The sequence below is a fragment of the Prinia subflava genome, chromosome 10, assembly GCF_021018805.1.
Source record: "Prinia subflava isolate CZ2003 ecotype Zambia chromosome 10, Cam_Psub_1.2, whole genome shotgun sequence".
Classification (NCBI taxonomy): Eukaryota; Metazoa; Chordata; class Aves; order Passeriformes; family Cisticolidae; genus Prinia; species Prinia subflava.
The window spans coordinates 25,855,442-25,873,315 of NC_086256.1; the positions used below are offsets into that span (position 1 = coordinate 25,855,442).

At 40.4% G+C, this 17,874-nt stretch overlaps 1 protein-coding gene across 2 annotated transcripts in view; it reads right to left on the reverse strand.

Moving 5' to 3' along the window:
• Positions 1–17,874, reverse strand: part of BRINP3 (BMP/retinoic acid inducible neural specific 3) — a 206,833-nt gene that overhangs the window by 22,712 nt on the left and 166,247 nt on the right. For both annotated transcript variants that reach the window (XM_063406514.1, XM_063406515.1), the window contains exon 7: positions 16,682–16,904. In XM_063406514.1, the coding sequence (XP_063262584.1) occupies positions 16,682–16,904 (223 nt within the window). The remainder of the gene's footprint in view (positions 1–16,681; positions 16,905–17,874) is intronic.

Here is a 17,874-nt window from a genome sequence, read left to right on the forward strand (position 1 = left end):
ACCTCTACCCCTCTGACCTCTCCCTCGCTGTTCAGGTCACCTCAGTGCTTGTGTACAGCTCCCAACGTGGATGCACTACCAGGGCACTCTGGGGCACATCTTCAGGCTCAGATGTTCTCCTTACAACCTTCTTCCCACTCTCGTGGTGGTTTTGGGGCCCAGGGAACAGTGACAGCAGTGACTCTGATGCTGGTGTCCCCAGAGCCCAGCCCCAGCCGTGCCCACCACCCCTGCACAGCCCACCTGGCCACAGCAGTGCAGCAGATACCTCTTCATGCACTCCCATGCTCAGCCAAGTATTTACACCTCTTCCAGTATCTTTGTGGTGACCCCAAAGTCCCCCAAGCAGCCTTCCAGCTTTTTATGTTCCTCATCCTCCTTGAAGGGTGAATTCCACAGAGGAGGACTGACTTTCCAGGCAGTACATTCCCTTTTGTAAGAGCACGGGAGCTGTTAAGACTCCAGTCATCATGTAACTATTCACAAGTGCTATGCTACAATAATCCACTTTTATGGGAGTTTGGAAGATGAATATAAAATAACATAATCCCCAGCTGTGCTGTTATGTGCAAAGCCATCCCATTAATCACACTCAGTTTTACTTTACAGCTTAAAGGTATGCAAAGTGTTGCTGCCATTCAGGTGCCTTAGCCCTGGCAGTTGCACACCCTAAATGCATTTTAAAAGCTATCTTCTCAAGAAATTAAGCACTCAATCTTTTCCTTTCCTCCAGTGGAAATGGTAATTCAGCACCTTCTGATGTCAACAACATATGCAGAGCAGCCAAAAACTCTAGGTGAGCAAATGAAACCTCAGCACTGTGACAGCCTCCAGACCTGAATATAATACATTAAACATGCAAGAAAAAGCCAAAAGTGGTTAAATAATTCTGTTTCTTTATGGGTTATCTGAACTGATTTTGGATCTGTATTTTTCCATGAGGCTACTGAACACAAATAAAAGTATGTGGTAAACCCACATGGCTATGGGTACAAGAGATTAGATTATTTGGGGTTCATGGGCATGAATTCATGCTAGACTGATATTGCCAATAAAGACATGAAATTCTTCTTAAGGCATGTGGGAGCTTGCAGGCCTAGGAGTGAAAACAAGTGATATTTAGAACTGCTCACTTCTTTCCTGGAGCTGAAAGCATTGGTGGGATGGTTTAATTTGAATTGTGAGCAAGCAACTGAGTTTAGACCTAAAAAAAAGGATCTGAATTAGATTAGGAGGCCCTGGCACAGGGTGCCCAGAGAAGCTGTGGCTGCCCCTGGATCCCTGGCAGTGTCCAAGGCCAGGCTGGACAGGGCTTGGAGCAACCTGGGACAGTGGAAGGTGTCCCTGCCCATGGCAGGGGGTGGCACTGGATGGGCTTTAAGATTTCTTCCAACCCAAACCATTCCATAATTCCATGATGCTGTATGACAAAGTCAGGAAGGGAGGAAACAACTCTAACTGGTTACTACTTTTTATCTGATAGATGAAAATCCAATTTTTCTAGATAGTTGGAAATCTAATTTTCTATCATCAAGGCAATACCTCAGATCAGACCCTTGGAAACGACGTGAAGCAGCCTTTTCTTCCACTGGTCTGTGACTCAGGGATCAATCTGTGATGTACCCCCCTAAAATGAAGCTTCTCAGAGAGTAAAAGCAGAAACCACAAGTCAGGGCAGTTTTATAAAACTCCTGGGAATGGATTTGAGAAACCATTTTTATATATATATATATATATATATATATGTTTATTTGTTTTTAAGAGGCAAACTTCAAGTTTTTACTCAACGATTTTGAAGGAATATTGTATATTTTTGTTAAGGAAAGTTCTGCAAATGTTCTTTTATCATAGGTAAACATGAATACGATTTTGTGTGTGCAGTGTTGTATATTTTATATCAGTTATTAGGAACTATGATCTGCAAAGGAATTTCTGGTTGTGTTTACTACTAGGGTCAGATATTTAAACCAGGAATTGCATAAAAATTTCGTGAATTTCATGGACACAGGATATCAGTTCCATTTCACTATCACTGTCATATACAGAGTAACAAGAACATAGTGAATGCTCTTGCAAACTTCAAAGAGGAAATAGATTAAGTAAGTTTTTTATAAAATAAATCTGAAAGTTCAGGCGAGATGTGTGATCCCATAGATTGTGAGCCTTGCAATGTCATGGCTTTCACAAATGCATGGCACCATTCATCTGAATTTGTCTGTAGAGCTCTATAACCAGATGACTGTCAGCTATTCAGCTAAAAAAGAAGAAACAGGCTCTGGAGTCATGATCAGCCAAGATTCACAGGTGCCTCGTGTAGAAACCCTCTTTATAAAGCTTCCCTGCTCTGTGTCAGGACACTAATCTCTATTCAGTGCAGAGAAATTCTGCCTTTCACAGACAGAGGGTCTATTTTTGTCTTTGAAGTTAATCCAACCCTAAGTTGCAGCAACACTTGGACACCCAGATGCAGAAATTCTGTATAGACTTCCTTTTAAATATTCATGGCTGGAAACCTTTTCCTCTGCTTCCATCATTCGAAGCTGAGGATTCTGGCTTTTATGGACTTTTGCTCATCTCTTGATCCATAAGCAAAATGTTGTCTCTCCCACAGAGTTGATGTATATAATGTGGATATACATAGAGCAGTAGTCGGAATATGCAGCAGATGGTCAGCAGAAGAAATAAAAAAATCACTTAATGTCCAACGATCTCATACCAGTGGCAAGACTCATTAAACCGTGGGCTGGACTCAGCAAGACAGAAACTGCTGCTCCAGGGTTTTGCAAGGGATCGAGGGCTAAATTGATGAAACAGAAAGTCTGCATGCTGGCCTGGGATTTGCTACATTGGTCTCTGCTCAGAGCTTATTTAACTGAAGTTTTGTCAAGGAAGGCTGGGCCAGCCCCGTCAGCAGCTCAGCTTTCCATTTCCCAGCGCCTTGCTCCCATCTTGGGCACATTTGCCAACTGTCTGGTTTATATTTATACTCTGTCTTAGCCATCACTCCGGGAATGATCCAGCCCAGTAGTGCTTGCTGCAGATAATGCACTGATGTAGCAATCTACACAGATGGTAAGCTATCAACTTACATTAAAAAAATCATCAGTTATTGTTCCTAATTTTTTTTTCCAAAATTAAGGCAGCTTTGTTCAAAAATCTGTGGAAAAATATACGCACAGTTTCAAGGACACGATGCCTTTGGGCTCTTCTAAGGCCAATTAAAGAATAGTTTAAGATTTCATCTTAATCATCAACAAGCAGTGTCTTAAACTGGAAGATTTTTTTGAAAACTACAACAAATTAGTAAAAGTTTGAGGCAATGATCCTGACTTCAGATCCTATTGGAAATATCACAGTTTAAGATAAGGAATATAAATATAACAAACAATGTCTAACCAGTGTTGACAGAGACTTCTAATTGCTTTTTAAAAGGAAATACCTTTCAAAATGTTAAATTCATTCCAAATATCTTTTTTAACACAGACATATTTGCATAATTTCAATTAATGCAAAAATGCTGATGTTTGCTGTACTTTTATGTGATAGGAGAGGTTTGAAGGCATATTGAAGTTTTTCCTGTCATACTGGTAGGGCAGGAACTAATTATCTATGAATCTGAATGACTAAAAAGCCATGTAGACAAATAATAAAAAAAAAAATTAAAACTTTGGGTTTTTTTATGATAATAACCTGGAGAAAATAAATTTTGTGCTAAATATGGTGGCAGCTTCACAATGGGGAAAAAAAGCTTGCCTTTCTGTAGAGGTTGTAATTACATTTATAGTTTCTTGAGTTTTAAGCAAATGGATTCGTTGCAAAGTAAGCAAAGAGAAGGTGATTCTGGGCAGAATTCAGAGAAAGCTTTAGTTTGGTTTGGGTCATCTTACTTTAATATCTCAACAATTGAGATATGTCAGTTATTAAAGGTAATAAAATATAACTATCTTGGAAAATTAGCAAGTGTCACCTTTTTTTCTGGAGTGCCATTAGTGCTGTTCCTTGCAACAGGTTAGTCCTTTGTTTTATGCTCACCATCACCTATCGTTTAAAAGATTCATTTCTAGAAGCCTGATAATATTCTGACCGGGATAAGTTCCTCACAAATTAACTGGAATTAATGCCTTCTGCAGCTGTGCTGTGTCATCTGCTGCTTGAGGAGAATTTTATAATGGTCTGTGCTTCTCCATTTTAAACTATTGCACTGATTACATCTTGTTAATGTGTCTCAGAGTCCAAAATAAGGGGTAAACCCTGTACTCTGAATGAGCATTCTCTTCCTGGGACGGATCACATGGGATCTCAGGATGTGATTTCCTCATATGATTTCTGACGCCTTTCTATGGAAAAAAAACCCTTCCTGCCATTTCCTGCAGAGGTATGGGTTGAAGCCATGGGACACAGATGCCTTGGACATTTCATTTTCTCTTTCCCATTGGTCATTATGCAGTTGTAGGTTAAGGAGACAAAGGTGTAATTCCAAAACACTGGTGGGGATGTAATGTGGAGGAAGGAAACTTGATAGCAAGGCAATCTCGTTTTCATTTCAAAGGTTGCTTTAAGGCCCTGATCTCCTTCACTTGTTGGTGCAATACAATTCATTTGCATCCTCTCAGCCTGAAGCTTTTCTACTTCCTGCCTAAAAACGACTCTAAAATTAAGGGTTTTTTAAAAAGAATATTACTGATAACACAGCGCTTTATGTTCATCTTCTCAAGTATATTTGTGGCACTTCTCCAAAAGAATAAAAACATGGGAAATTTGCATCAGTGTAGGTCTGTGCCTTGTGTACAATGACAAAGGACAGGGAGGATGGAGCTGGAAGGTGTTTGGAGCAACCTGGTCTGGTGGAAGGTAATCTCTACCCAAGGAACTGGATGAGCTTTAAGGTCTCTTCCCACCCAAATAACCCAGGACTGAAGGATTGCAGTTTATTTCTCTCAGAGGCTCTGGGTGCAGTCCTGGGGCTACACTGAGTTCGTACGAAACCTGTCAGGGACATAAAAGTTCTGGCAACAGAATAAGAGGTGAATCCCTCCACAGCAGAGCTTCTCCCTGAGTGACACCTGTGCACACAGCAGGGAATAAATCAGCACTGGTTTATTGTTTATCATGGACTTGCTCTCACCCCTCCAGCTGCCATCCCTCCCACAGAAAGGTGACATTTGTTGGCAAGACAGTGCCAGCCTGGACCTGCTGCTGATTCCTGTCCCTCCAGGAGCACAGAGGGCTGGATGCTCCTGGGCTGTCTGCCTGGCACCTCTCTGGAGGGATAAATTTGTTCCAAAACAGGGGAAAACAAGAAGGGAGAAGGACAAGAGGCAAAGGCACTCATACCCCCACTGACAGCAGAGATGTTGACATTGCTCCTTGGGGTAAATCAATGGACATTGTCCTTACCAATCTGGATATAGCTGCACATATGAGATACAAGTAATAAGTTCCTTTTTCGAAAATTTTGATTTTTCAGAGGCTTCTTTGTGTTTCTAAAAATGAAAAACTACTTTTGTGTACAATTTTTTCTGATGTTTTTGTTCAAAAATTACAGTTGAAAGTCTCCATAGTAATTATGCAGAAACTGAATTCTTATCTAACAGCTCAATCTCAAAAAAATCAAATGTTTCCCTACACTTTACCCTTCAACTTCTTTCTATCCATTTATTTTGCTCTTGTCAGGAGCATATGACAGAATAAAGACAATATATTACCCTAAAAATTAACAAAATTCTGGTTTATAGAAGACATAATAGATTGTAAAAAAGAAAGGGTTATTAAGTTTTGATAATTACGAGGCTGATGTATATGAGTTATTTCTTTCTTTGTGCTGCAAATGGAGAAACAGCCCAATAGGAATCAGTTCTATGAAGCTTTGCATAAATCTTTTCATAATCTTATGGAATGGTTTGGATTGGAAGGAACATTAAACTTTATGCAGTTCCAACCCTCTACCTTGGGCAGGGACACCTTCCACTGTCCCAGGTTGCTCCAAGCCCTGTCCAACCTGGCCTTGGACACTTCAGGGATGGGGCAGCCACAGCTTCTCTGGGCACCCTGTGCCAGGGCCTCAGCACCCCCACAGGGAACAGTTTATTTCTTATATTTAATCTTCTTACATACTGGCCAGATAGAGAGCTTGCTCCCAGAAATGTCTTTTGGAAGTCCCTAACAATGGGATTTTTGCATTCTCCATGTTGGAAGACAAGGACTGATTTATAAATTTATCAGGAATGAAAGAGTAGGCATTGCAAATTATGAACAAGTCAGATATAGGCTTGCAGTGCTTTCCAAAATATTTTTAAAAGTCAAAGGATCAAAATTCCCATCATTTGCAGGAGTGCAATCTTCAAATCTATCTATTCAAAGCAACTGAATGTCCTTCTGTAAGATGACCTGGGGCACAAGCCTGAAGGTTACTCACAAAGTAAATTCCAGATGACTTAACCCAGGTGAGGAATATCAGACACTCACTAGTCTCTGTCCATTTCTATGTCAATGCGTGTCTCACGGTCCTTCTGCTTGTTTAACTGAGATTTTTTTTCTGATTCTGATCATGAAAAGCTAATTTTCAGTGTTGACAGACCTGACCTGACAAGCAGAGACCTCATTGTCAAAGCAAGGCACAAAACCCTTTGCCTGAAATATGGATATGCCTTGCAATATCCCCCACCCCACAAGTCCAGCCTTCATCCCCCCTTTTCCTCTGCATTTGTGTCCTAGGGTGACTTTGTGATGATTGTATCCCCAATTGTGTGTTCTGGATATTGAGTTCTGTGCCTTTAGGACTGGCTCTGAGAGAGGAGCAGGGAAAGAAGAAGTGTGGAATTTGTTTTGGAAACAGCTCTCACTCCTGCACGTTCCTTCTCTGGACGTGTGTTTGTGTGAAGCACAGACCGGAGGCTGCGACAGAGATCTTTGCTGCTTTTAGTTAGTTCAGCTAGGTGGGGTTCCTGGACTGTTTTTTTTTTTTTCCTTTTTCTTGGGACTGTTTAAACCTGCTCTGGCCTTTGGTGGCTCCACAGAGGATTCCTGGACACAGAATCACAGAAAAAGTTGAGTTGGAAGGGATTCAAAGCGATTATCCAGTCCTGCCCCTGTCCCTGCACAAACACCTCAACAATCCCACCCTGTGCATCCCTGGACCAAACCCTCCTGGAGCTCTGGCAGCCTTGGGGCTGTGCCCATTCCCTGGGCAGTGCCAGCACCCTCTGGGGAAGAGCCTTTCCCTGATCTCCAGCCTGAGCCTGCCCTGGCACAGCTCCAGCCTTTCCCTTGGGTCTCCTGTGCCTGTCACAGAGAGCAGAGATCAGTGTCTGTCCCTCCCCTCCCGTTCACAGGAGGTTGTGACTGCAGGGATGTCTCCCCTCAGTCTCCTCTTCCCCAGGCTGGACACACCAAGTGCCCTCAGCTGCTCCTCATACAGCTTCACCTCGAGGCCCTTCAGCATCCTCGTGGCTTCCTCTGGGTGCTCTACAACAGCTTTAGATCTTTCTTACATTGTGGTAATGCTGAGGACAAAGCTCATTTTTTACTTAGTTTGTACATGTCTCACTTAATAACTCATAAATGACAAAAAATACACCCCTATGGTAGATTGTATAACCTCCCAGTTCAAATATGCTTTTATTATATAGGAAATCTGGACAATACCACAACCTTCTGAAGCCCAGGGTGCTCCAAGATCCAATATCTCCCTCTGGTGTCCTTGCCTGACCTCCAGCTGCATTTGAGGAGTAGATCATGCTGAAGGTGGTGGGGTGCTGTCCAGAGAGGCTGATGGCCACCATGTCACACGTCATAACTGCAGAGACAGGTGGGCACCAGGCCAGGGGCAAACAGGAGCTGCCAAGGCCAGAAATGTGTGCCAGGATCTAGCCACTTGTCAAGTAATTGTTTTTTTTAAGGTGTAGACTTCCAAGCCTTGTGAGTCACCGCAGTGCTGGCTCTGATCCTGTCTCTGCAAGTGATTCATGTGGATAGGTGATTAGGATGTCTTTAAATCTGGCCTGAGGAAATGTCCTTTACAGCAGTTTGGTCACAGTAAAAGCCAAAAGGCCAAAAGCAAGATCTTCAGTACTGTGTGTCTACAGTGGGGATTAAATGTGCTGAGTACTTTACAGCTGAAATTCTATAGCAGCTTTTTCTTAACCCATGTTTTCCTTTCTTTTTTGTTTTAACACCACATATTTATAAAATAAAATGTTACTTTCAGCATCTTGTGCTTAATTATTTTCAGGTTTTCAGGTTGGTTGGAGCAATTGAATTACAAAATTTGCCTGGGTAAAAAAAAAGGAAGTTTGGACATTTGGGTTAGAAACAGAGATGTTTTGTTAGATGGAAGGGACAGAGCCAATTTGCAGTGGTAGCAAATCTGAAATAAATGAACACTCTAGAAACTGTTTCATGAGGGAGAAGATAAAACTGAGCCAAACTTTTCCCTTTATCAGAACTGGACTGTATAGAGGAAATTCATGTTCCAACAGAGTATGTGATTTCTGTTCTTATCACCCTGTCACTCATAGAAGTGAGCCCACAAGAAAGTCACTCTCCTTGAACAGATGATTTCCCTGAGTCATGTTCTGCTGTTGCACTTCTGAATAGTGACTCCTTTGAAATGTTGTGTGAATATCCAGCAGTCACAGATAATGTGTGGGCAACACAAGTCACATCTGTTATGTCCTTCTAAAGTATAGGCTATTGCCATGTGCTCATTGATTCAGTATTCATATTTTGGCATTGCAAGTCTCAGAACAAGGTGTAACTCAACACCCTGCAGTAGTAAATCAGTATCATATCAGATATCATACCTTCAATATCATTAAATCATCTCTCATTCTGTAGTGGTACAATACCTTTCATGTCAGATGATTTTCCTTTTTTTAACATCCTGTGACAAAATGTGAACTGTGATTGCCAAAGCACTGCTTTTAGGGGACATGAGCACTGGTAAGTTGTTTGTAGTGGAAAAGGACAAAACATTGGTGTGGAAATGTGATTTCATTGCCCATATTGCACATATGGTGTTTCCAAGGCAGGAATACTCCTGCCCTGTGACATTAATATAAACTATACTCATTTTACTGTCTGGCATGCTGAAATTACTTCATTCTAATGCTGCTATTCATCAAAAATACCAAAAGTGGAGTTGAGGGGCAGCTGGAAAATTTTTCACGTGTAGCAGGTGGTCAAGCACAGCCTCTATGAATGTGCAATGAAGTGCTGCACCATTAGAACCCCAAATCTCCTTGAGAGGAAAGGTATTCCAAGGCCAGGTGCCCAGAGCAGGCTGCCCTGTGTATACACAGCTCCTAAACCCCGTGTGAAAACACATCTGTACACAAGAGCTTATCTCATCTCCTCCTTGTTATCAGACCTACTCTTTGCAGGGCTCCAGATCATATTTTTTATGTACGTCACGTTAGTTTTAAATAACTCTAATCCCCAATCCAATTAAAGGTATCACCTCAAAGCAGATCATTTCATTTCCTTTGAGAACAGATGCAGACTTAGTATTCGGGTTAGTAAAGCAACCACTGCCAAACTGACCTTCGTTTTATCTCACATCTTATCACCTTCCCTATCTGTGCATGCAACTTTCAGACGTGCACCTGGTGTGTCAGAGCCAATCTAAAGTTCCACTGGACAGGAATTCCTCTACATTAAAATTTGTGGATCCATTTTTGACTCCCAAATGCAATATCTTAATTGGAGCAGATAAAAATCTTTTTTTTCTTTTTTTTTTTTTTTAATATCTGGTAAAGACAACACATTTGTCTTGGAATTGTTTAGAAACATCTCCATGATCCTCGTCCTCTGTTAAAGAAGATGTTCTGAAATCAGACAAAATACTGTTTATTTAGCACCTCATCTTCAGAAGAATCATTTACATTAGACCCAGCCCATCCAAAGGGGCTTTTGCATTGCCTTTCTAAAACATAATTTTCCTCTAGACTCACTGCTCACCTTCATTCTAGCAGCCTGTTAAGGGATGGATAATTAATTTTTTCCCCCCCCTTACATCCAGTGCCACAAATGTTCTTTAAGAGGAAAAGTCTCTGTGTGATGCACAGAGAAACTTTCATATCTTGAACTCTCTGGCTTCCTTGGTGGAAGATTTTATTCCTTAGTGATGTTGTGCCCATGAATCAATTACACTTACAGCAAAGCAATCTAAAGTAGCTGATAAACAACTTTGGGATGTAAGGAACTAATCCTGCATTATATCCAGAAGGAATGGGATTAACCTGCACTATGCCTTTTATTTCTTATGTATTTTATTCTGGAGAGTTCTAGAGGAAACAGGTTTCCAGGCCTCGGTGTTCTGTGGACTGTGTTTACAGATGCTGTAAAAAAGCCATCTATTTTAAATCTGTTTTTCTGCCTGTGGACTGAAGAGGAGACTGAGACCCAAATCCCTTTCTCTGAAGTGTTTTTAGAGTATTCAGACCTTGTTGTGCTTCTAGGGCATGTGAATATTTTGCTACGTGAAATTTAAAAATAAGAGAGAAACAAGAAAATGCAAATTTGCGGTTCTTCCTTCTTTCATAGATGCCTGTGGTGCATTCTGTGGGAAATTCCAGGAAAAAAAAAATGGGTTTAAAATGCAGAATTCTTTCTGAAACTCTTCTGTTTGATGTAGCTGTTCACTGCCTCTAGTGATGAACTCCTTCTGAGTCCACATTAGCTTCAGAGTATGCTTCTTCAAAAAATAGCCTTCATGGAGATAAGGACATGCTTCAAACATAAGTCTGCCAAGAGTGACTTTCCTTCCAGAACTAGGAGATTTTATATGTTTTGGGGGTTTTTTTAAATGATTAAGAAGTTTCATCTGTATTTGTCTTCAGTTTCTGTCACCAGAATATCTTTTTAAAAAGTGTGTGAAACATTGGTATAATTATCACCTTCACTGTAAATTATATGGTAATATTAAGCATCCAGTCTGTTCAAAAATTCAAATACTAACATTCTCTTCAAAATTCCATGCTCTTGTGTGCACATGCCATACCTTGGTGTTCTAAGATTGAATTTCTTATTTACTTGAGATGCTGATAATCTTCATTTGCACCTTGTTGCACCAGGTTTCCATTTAGTTGTTATTCAAGGAAGATGCTTGAATATTGACTGACTTATAACTGTATTTACATTACATTTCTCATTTTAATATTTTTGTCTTTATGTCTTTATTAAATCACAGATGGTGCTGATTATGTTAGACCTTAAGTGATGTTTTTTCATTATGAAATGATTTAAAGTGCATAGAGATAAGGTTCATACCTTCAATAATGTCCTGTACTGAGAGTACTCACTCAGAAGGATGATTAGTGAAGGAACCCATTTGAATGAAACAAAAAGAATGACACCAAGTCATAAACTGGCACTTCTGAAGGAAAAAATAAAACTTCCCCTCTCTTCCCTGTCTTTCACTAGTGGTTGGATATTAAAACAAATCCGGGGAAATCATTGCTGTCCCTCTAGAAAAGTATTTGGGGAAGGGTAGATTCTCCTTCTCCACCACGACAGTTAATATTTCTTTTATGCTCTCAAGCACAGAGATTCCAGTCCTCTCACTTTGGTTCCATAGTTTGGGTGGATGTGAGTGCCAGCACACCCCAGCTCTGGTTCACATCAGGAGTTTCACTGACAGCAATTCAAGGGTTGCATCAGGTCTTCTGTTCCTGGGATTTTCAGTTTCTCAGCACAGTCATTGCATTTGAAATTAAACCTAAATGCTGTGTTCACCAAAACAGATACAAAACCCACTTTTCCTCCCCTAACATGGTGAAAACTGTACAACCACAACATTGCTTCTTGCTTCACCTCTTCCCCTTGCCATACGTGAGCTACAGTGGCCCTGTGCAGTACAGCTGATATTTACTAATTCCCTCCACCTAATTTTCCTGTGACAAATGAAAAGGTTCAAATTAAAAGATTCAAATGAAAAGGTTCAAATGAAAGGGTTCAGCCTGAAGGTGCTGTTAGAGATGGCTCAGAGATGGCACCTTCCGGTGTGGGTGAGAGTCAGCAGGCTCAGCCTAAGCCTGGGAGGAAACTTGCCCTCACTGAGTAAGTGGGGCATCACTTCCTGACCTCACTTGAGGAAGATGCTGCTGGAATCCAGAGCTTGGAATCCAGAGCTTGGACTCAATGACTAATTTAGTCCTTTTCTCTGGGTGGGTGCACTCCACAACAAATCCCTTCCAAAGATTAACCACTGCTCCTCACAGCTCATGGTCCTGACCCAGCAATGCACACGATGAGCTCAGGGCACGCACTTTTTACACCTCAGCTTGATTCCTGCCAACCCAGTGTGCTGTGTGCTCCTTGTGCTGCTCAGCCATCCTCCCATCTGTGTTTTACACCACCTGCTGATTCCTGCAAAGCAAAATGTGTTGTGCCATCTCCCAGCCACATTCCTGGACAAAAGCTGCAGCAGGAGCCGGCCATTCAGTAGGATAACAACTGGACTCTGCCCAAGAAAACACAGGAATACTCCATGTTTTCAAGGCTGGTGTGTCAGTGCAGTGAGAACATACTGGAAATAATCCCTTCAGCCTCTGGAAGCAGCAGAGCCTCACATTCATGGAGACACAAGCTCACCTGGTGGTACTCCTCTGCAGAACACATTTGTTTTTGAGAGTGCATTGGGTTTTAGTCTTGTTTTCCTCTTTATTGCTTGAAATGGAATGTTTTGTTGGTCCATCCTTATACACAACACAGGAGCAGATTACCTACACAAAAATTTCTCTGCACCGTGTTGGCTTTGAATTTTAGTTGGTATTTTTTGTCAAATTCAAACAACCAGTAAACACTCCACTGATTACAGATTGATTGATTCATTCATGTGAATTTTAAAAGTTACACTCAGCAGTGCCACAATGGAAATCTAAGGGTGTTTGATGTATCTTGGCATGACCTGGCTTCCAGGAAAAGGACCAATCATCCATTTCATGTTAATGAAAGCAAGCTTAAAAGCTGGGCAGAACATCTGGAACCTTAAAAGATTTGCAGTGAACAGAATAAAATAAAAATTTTAAACCTGGGCCCAACCCACTGTACACAAAAATGCTGCATTAAATTGTTCTGACCCTAAGTGAAAACTGAAAAGTTGTACTTTATTCTAGCTGAGGAATATAAACTGTGTTCAAAAAGGAGACATGGAAATTTAGTTTCTTTACCGTGCAAGTAAATTGAGGGGGTTTTTTTGCTGTGAACAATGATGTTAGGAGAGGATTCAATGGTATTTTGGTTTCAGGATTAGAAATTAAAATATTAATGTAATTTAGTATTATGATTACTAAGTGGTTTGGTCTTCAAAAAATATGAAAGAAGTTGCAAGCAATTCCATGTAACTCATTAATTAAGTCCCATTTGAAGCAATCGGGCAACAATTTGTTTCATGTTCAGGAAAGAAATTTTGTGGCCAGAGGAAAGAGGTTATTATTTTCAGTAATTAATGATAACCTTGACCGTATGCAGGAGCTCCTTCAGGCGTGACCAAATGATTTCTGGCAGACTGCATAGATAAATCCCTATAAAACTCCAGTCTCAGAGAAAGTTTTCATGAATTCTGTTACACTTTGAGGATATACCTCCCAGTCTCATGAAAGAGAAAAACCAACCCTTACTCTCGAGATGCTCCTTTAAAAGTCCTTTATACATATATTCTGTTGATTAGTGAAATTCAGTGTAAAATTAAACATTAACAGAGTTGGTTGTAGTCACTGCCAACACCATGACCTTTATTAAAAGTTGAAGCATTGCCTCTTTAATCTGTATCTGAAAAGACACCTGCCCAAAAAATACTATTGAAAATAGTATTTATGTCTTCATTAACTCAATCTAATTTCTCTTTCCATAATAAATTCACCCAGCAGCAGAGCCCAAACACTAACCTGAAGGAGTTGTTTAGAAAGCCCTGGAAAGGAAAGACATTTTGTTCTAATTCCCCCTTGTTGTTTGTTTGAAGCCTAGACTATCCATGGCACACAGAATCATAGACTGGTTAAGGCTGGAAGGGACCTGAAGATCACAGAGATGTTTTCTCTGCTTTTATTTCTATCTTCTCTTGAATACAAAAAAAATGTACTGGGGTTTGGTTCTCTTATTGCACTCACTGTCTGTTGAAATGTTTGATGTTACAGCCTGAGCACTGGTTCCTGTTTCTCCATGGCATTACCCAGGCATTCGTGCTACACTACATTCACTTACCTGTTGGCAGGTATCAAAAATTCAGTATTTTACCTGGATTAGGTATATTCTCACCATGAGGAATATCTGAAAACTATTCCATTAACTTTTTGTTTTCTTTCTCACTATTGGTCTTTTCCCCACTGTTATTCTTTTATCCAGTACTTTATCTTGATCTATCCAATTTTTTTTTAATTGGCTTGGACATTAAACCAGTTTCTTTGGACCTTTTCCTCTCACTTCTCTTTTTAAAACTCTTCTTATCAGCCATAAAAGCCTGGATGTCAGAAGGCAGTTTTCCCAGACAGTCAGATGGAGTCCAACCTTTGAAAACTGCCTCTTTTAACAAACATATCCCACTGGCAAAGTATTCCCAAGCCTGCTTTAACACTGATATTTGAGTCATCTGCTGCTCATCACTACATCATACACCCTATCTCCCTCTGTACTGACAAGAAAAAAATTTAGAGTAGTCACTAAAATGAGACTTAATTAACTCAAAAGTAAGTGATGGTATTTCTAAGTTTGAGACACACTGCAAAATCTAACTGCTATGAAAGTTTTGTGCAACTCCCTCTAAAACAGGCAGACTCACTGCTGGTAGCATTTACTGTCATAGAATCATGGAGTGCCTTCGGGTTGGAAGGGATCTCAAGGATCACTTGGTCCAACCTTTTTTGGCAAAAGCATAGTCTTGAAAAGATGGCCCAGCACCCTATCCAGCTGCATATTAAAATTTTCCAGCCCTGGGGAGTTCAGTGCTTCCCTGGAGAGGTTATTCCAGTGACTGACTGTTCTCATTGTGAAACATTTTCCTCTTGTGTCCACTCAGCATCTCCCCAGCAGTACCTTGTACCCATTTCCTCTCGTCTTTTCCATGTGACTCCTTGTAAAAAGGGAGTCTTCATCTTCTTTCTGTCTCCCTTTAAATACTGGAACACAGAAAAAAGGTCTCTCCTCAGCCTGCTTTTCTCACAGCCAAGTAAACACAAGCCTTTCAGACTTTCATAATGGGCCAGCTTCCTGTTCTGGGATCATCTTTGCCTGGACCTTTCCCCGCCTGTCCACATCTTTTTGGCACACTGCCACATCTTTATATTAAAAAAAATTAGTGAAGTTGCAAGCTTTGCATTGAAATAAAAAATTTTTTATATAACAAGAAAGCTGTGTTTTGATCAATCCTTGCAACTTTACATGCCTCACTTCATCTTTATCACTGCCATTATATATGGCAATCAAACACTGCTCCAAAACCCTATGGAGGTTATTTTAGAAGACCTGATTATTTTAAATTATTTGAAATCTATTATATTCAGTTTTGGTGGGGGAAAAAAAAAAGTGAGTCTGGACTGCTTCTTGTGTTTAAGGAGCTCTGGGCTCCTGCAGAAGTTGATGGTGAATCATCTCTTTGCAGGATGCTCATTCAGGTCATGGCCAAGACACACCGAGAGGACACGAGGCTCTGCAGTGATTGTACAACCTCTCTTGGCTGAAAGGTTTTCAAATCATGAAATGACCCCACAAGTGAAATTTTTGGTTTCAACTACCAGATCACAATGCAAAGCATAATATGCAGAAGAAAAAGGGCATGAAAGCTGCATGTACAGCCTCCTGAAAGAAGGGGGAGGGCCTCCAAAAAGCAAAGAGGAATTGATGGTGCTTGAGCTTGCAACAGCAGAGCTGAAAGCAGGGGAGTGTGAAGTATCCCTGGCAGTTCTGGAACACTGAACCTAAACTAGATTTCTTTAAAATCAATAGAGAAAGGTGCTAAATGCAGGAGTCACTGGACTATCCCACAATGCTTGTGCTCAGAAGAACAATGTCCTTAAAAGCTCATTCATTTGAGATTTACTGTAGTGTCATTGCACTAATTTCAACAAAGCAATTTTTGACCAGCAATCAAGCATACCCACTTTATGCTAATGTAGATTTGATTAGCTGGCTTTCAGGATCTCTCTCTGTTTCTAGGAAGGACTGAAACTCTTCTATTTTCTTTCCTCAGGCATCCTTTCCAATTCATATTTGACAAACGAGATGAGAAATCAATTGTGTGTAGTATACACTGAATAATGACCCGCAAAGTTCCTAAAACAGTTGTGCTTGCTCCAGAGCAGTTATTCAGGATTCTGTACACAATCCTCTGGCACTGTTACACCTGGCCAAGTGCCACGGAAAACACGGCTCTGTAAAACAGGCAAACCAAATGGGATGATGAATCTGTGCTGGTGTCACTCCTAAGTTGCCTCCTATCCTACACAGTCACAAACAAATCAGGATTTATTCTGACCTTTCCCATTGTGTTTAGGAAAACAGGAATGGAGGATTATTGAGAGCTGGGACTGTTCAACTCCCACAAACACGAGGACCGTGCCCTGTGCCTGCACCATTCCTGCATCCATGACCTTGAGGAGATTTTAGTGCCAAGCTGGGATTTCTCAGGGTTTCCTGGACTTCCTTACAGCAGCTTGGATCAGTCAGGATTCCACAGAGCATCCCTTACCTCTGCCGTGGCATGCGGATGAGGGGCTGCTTGTGGCACCTCTTGCTGAGGCTGAAGAGCTTGTGCACCGTTCTCTGGGCCTTGAGGAAGAGCTGCCTCATGCTGCTCTCCAGCTGCTCGTAGCGGCGCTGGAAATTAGAATCCATTGTCCACAAATGCATCACAGCAGATGTGTTCAGGAAATAATTCATAGGCAGCCTCTTCATAAATAATTTGAATTCATCTGGAAAAAAAAAAAAAAAAGAGAGGAATAATTAATAGTCTTTAATTATGCAGCTATGGTTATTCTTGCAGCAGAAATTAACTTCTAACTTGTTTTTTTCTTGAACCAATTTTCATGAACTTGATCTTTTGAAATTTTAAAATTGAGTATTTTAACTCTTTCAAACTAGAAAGGTGAATACATTTTTCTCAGTAATATTAGAATAAATCAAACAAAATCCAATATTCATATAATTTTTAAATTAATATTAAAGCAACTACAAGCATTGTCCTTATTTCTCAACCTGGATAATATGAAGATTAAATGAGAATCAGAGTTTCTTACATTCAAATCTGGGTTCTGAAAGCAAACGTGCATTTAATGATCAATGTTTATTGACTCATTTAAAGAACATCAGAAAGTGTCTTAAAAGAAGTATATTCCAATACTTAGGACATCCAAGTAAATGTGATTTTACAGGCCATTTCTCTTATATATATCTGTTATTTCACCTGACACAAGCCATTAAATTAGACTTTCATAAGTATTTACAATTAAAATTGAGCCTTTCAAAGCATTTTACGGTACTTCAAAATTTTATGACACTTCAAAAATGTTCCCATAACTTCATTTTGTCTCTAAAGTGGTGGAAAGAAGTTCTTCAATCACAAGGTCATTGTGACTGTGAACATGCCATGCTTTGTGACTTGTTCTGGTAGCTCCAGGGTCCATACAAGATATGCAGACAGAATCTTATTAACGGAGTTTTATTAATCAGGCAGTCTGTTTCCGTAAGTAGAATGATTTAAAACCTCTGAACCTAAATAAACTTCCATTAAAAGGGCTCCAAATATTGGGGAAATATGTGAGAATGAGTGGCACACTTGAATGCACACATTTATCCTTTTCCTTTCTTGTCTTGTTTTTGTATATCAGTGTGTTTCCCTGCCTGCTGCTATCCTCCCACCCTTCACAATCCACTTTTTTCTTT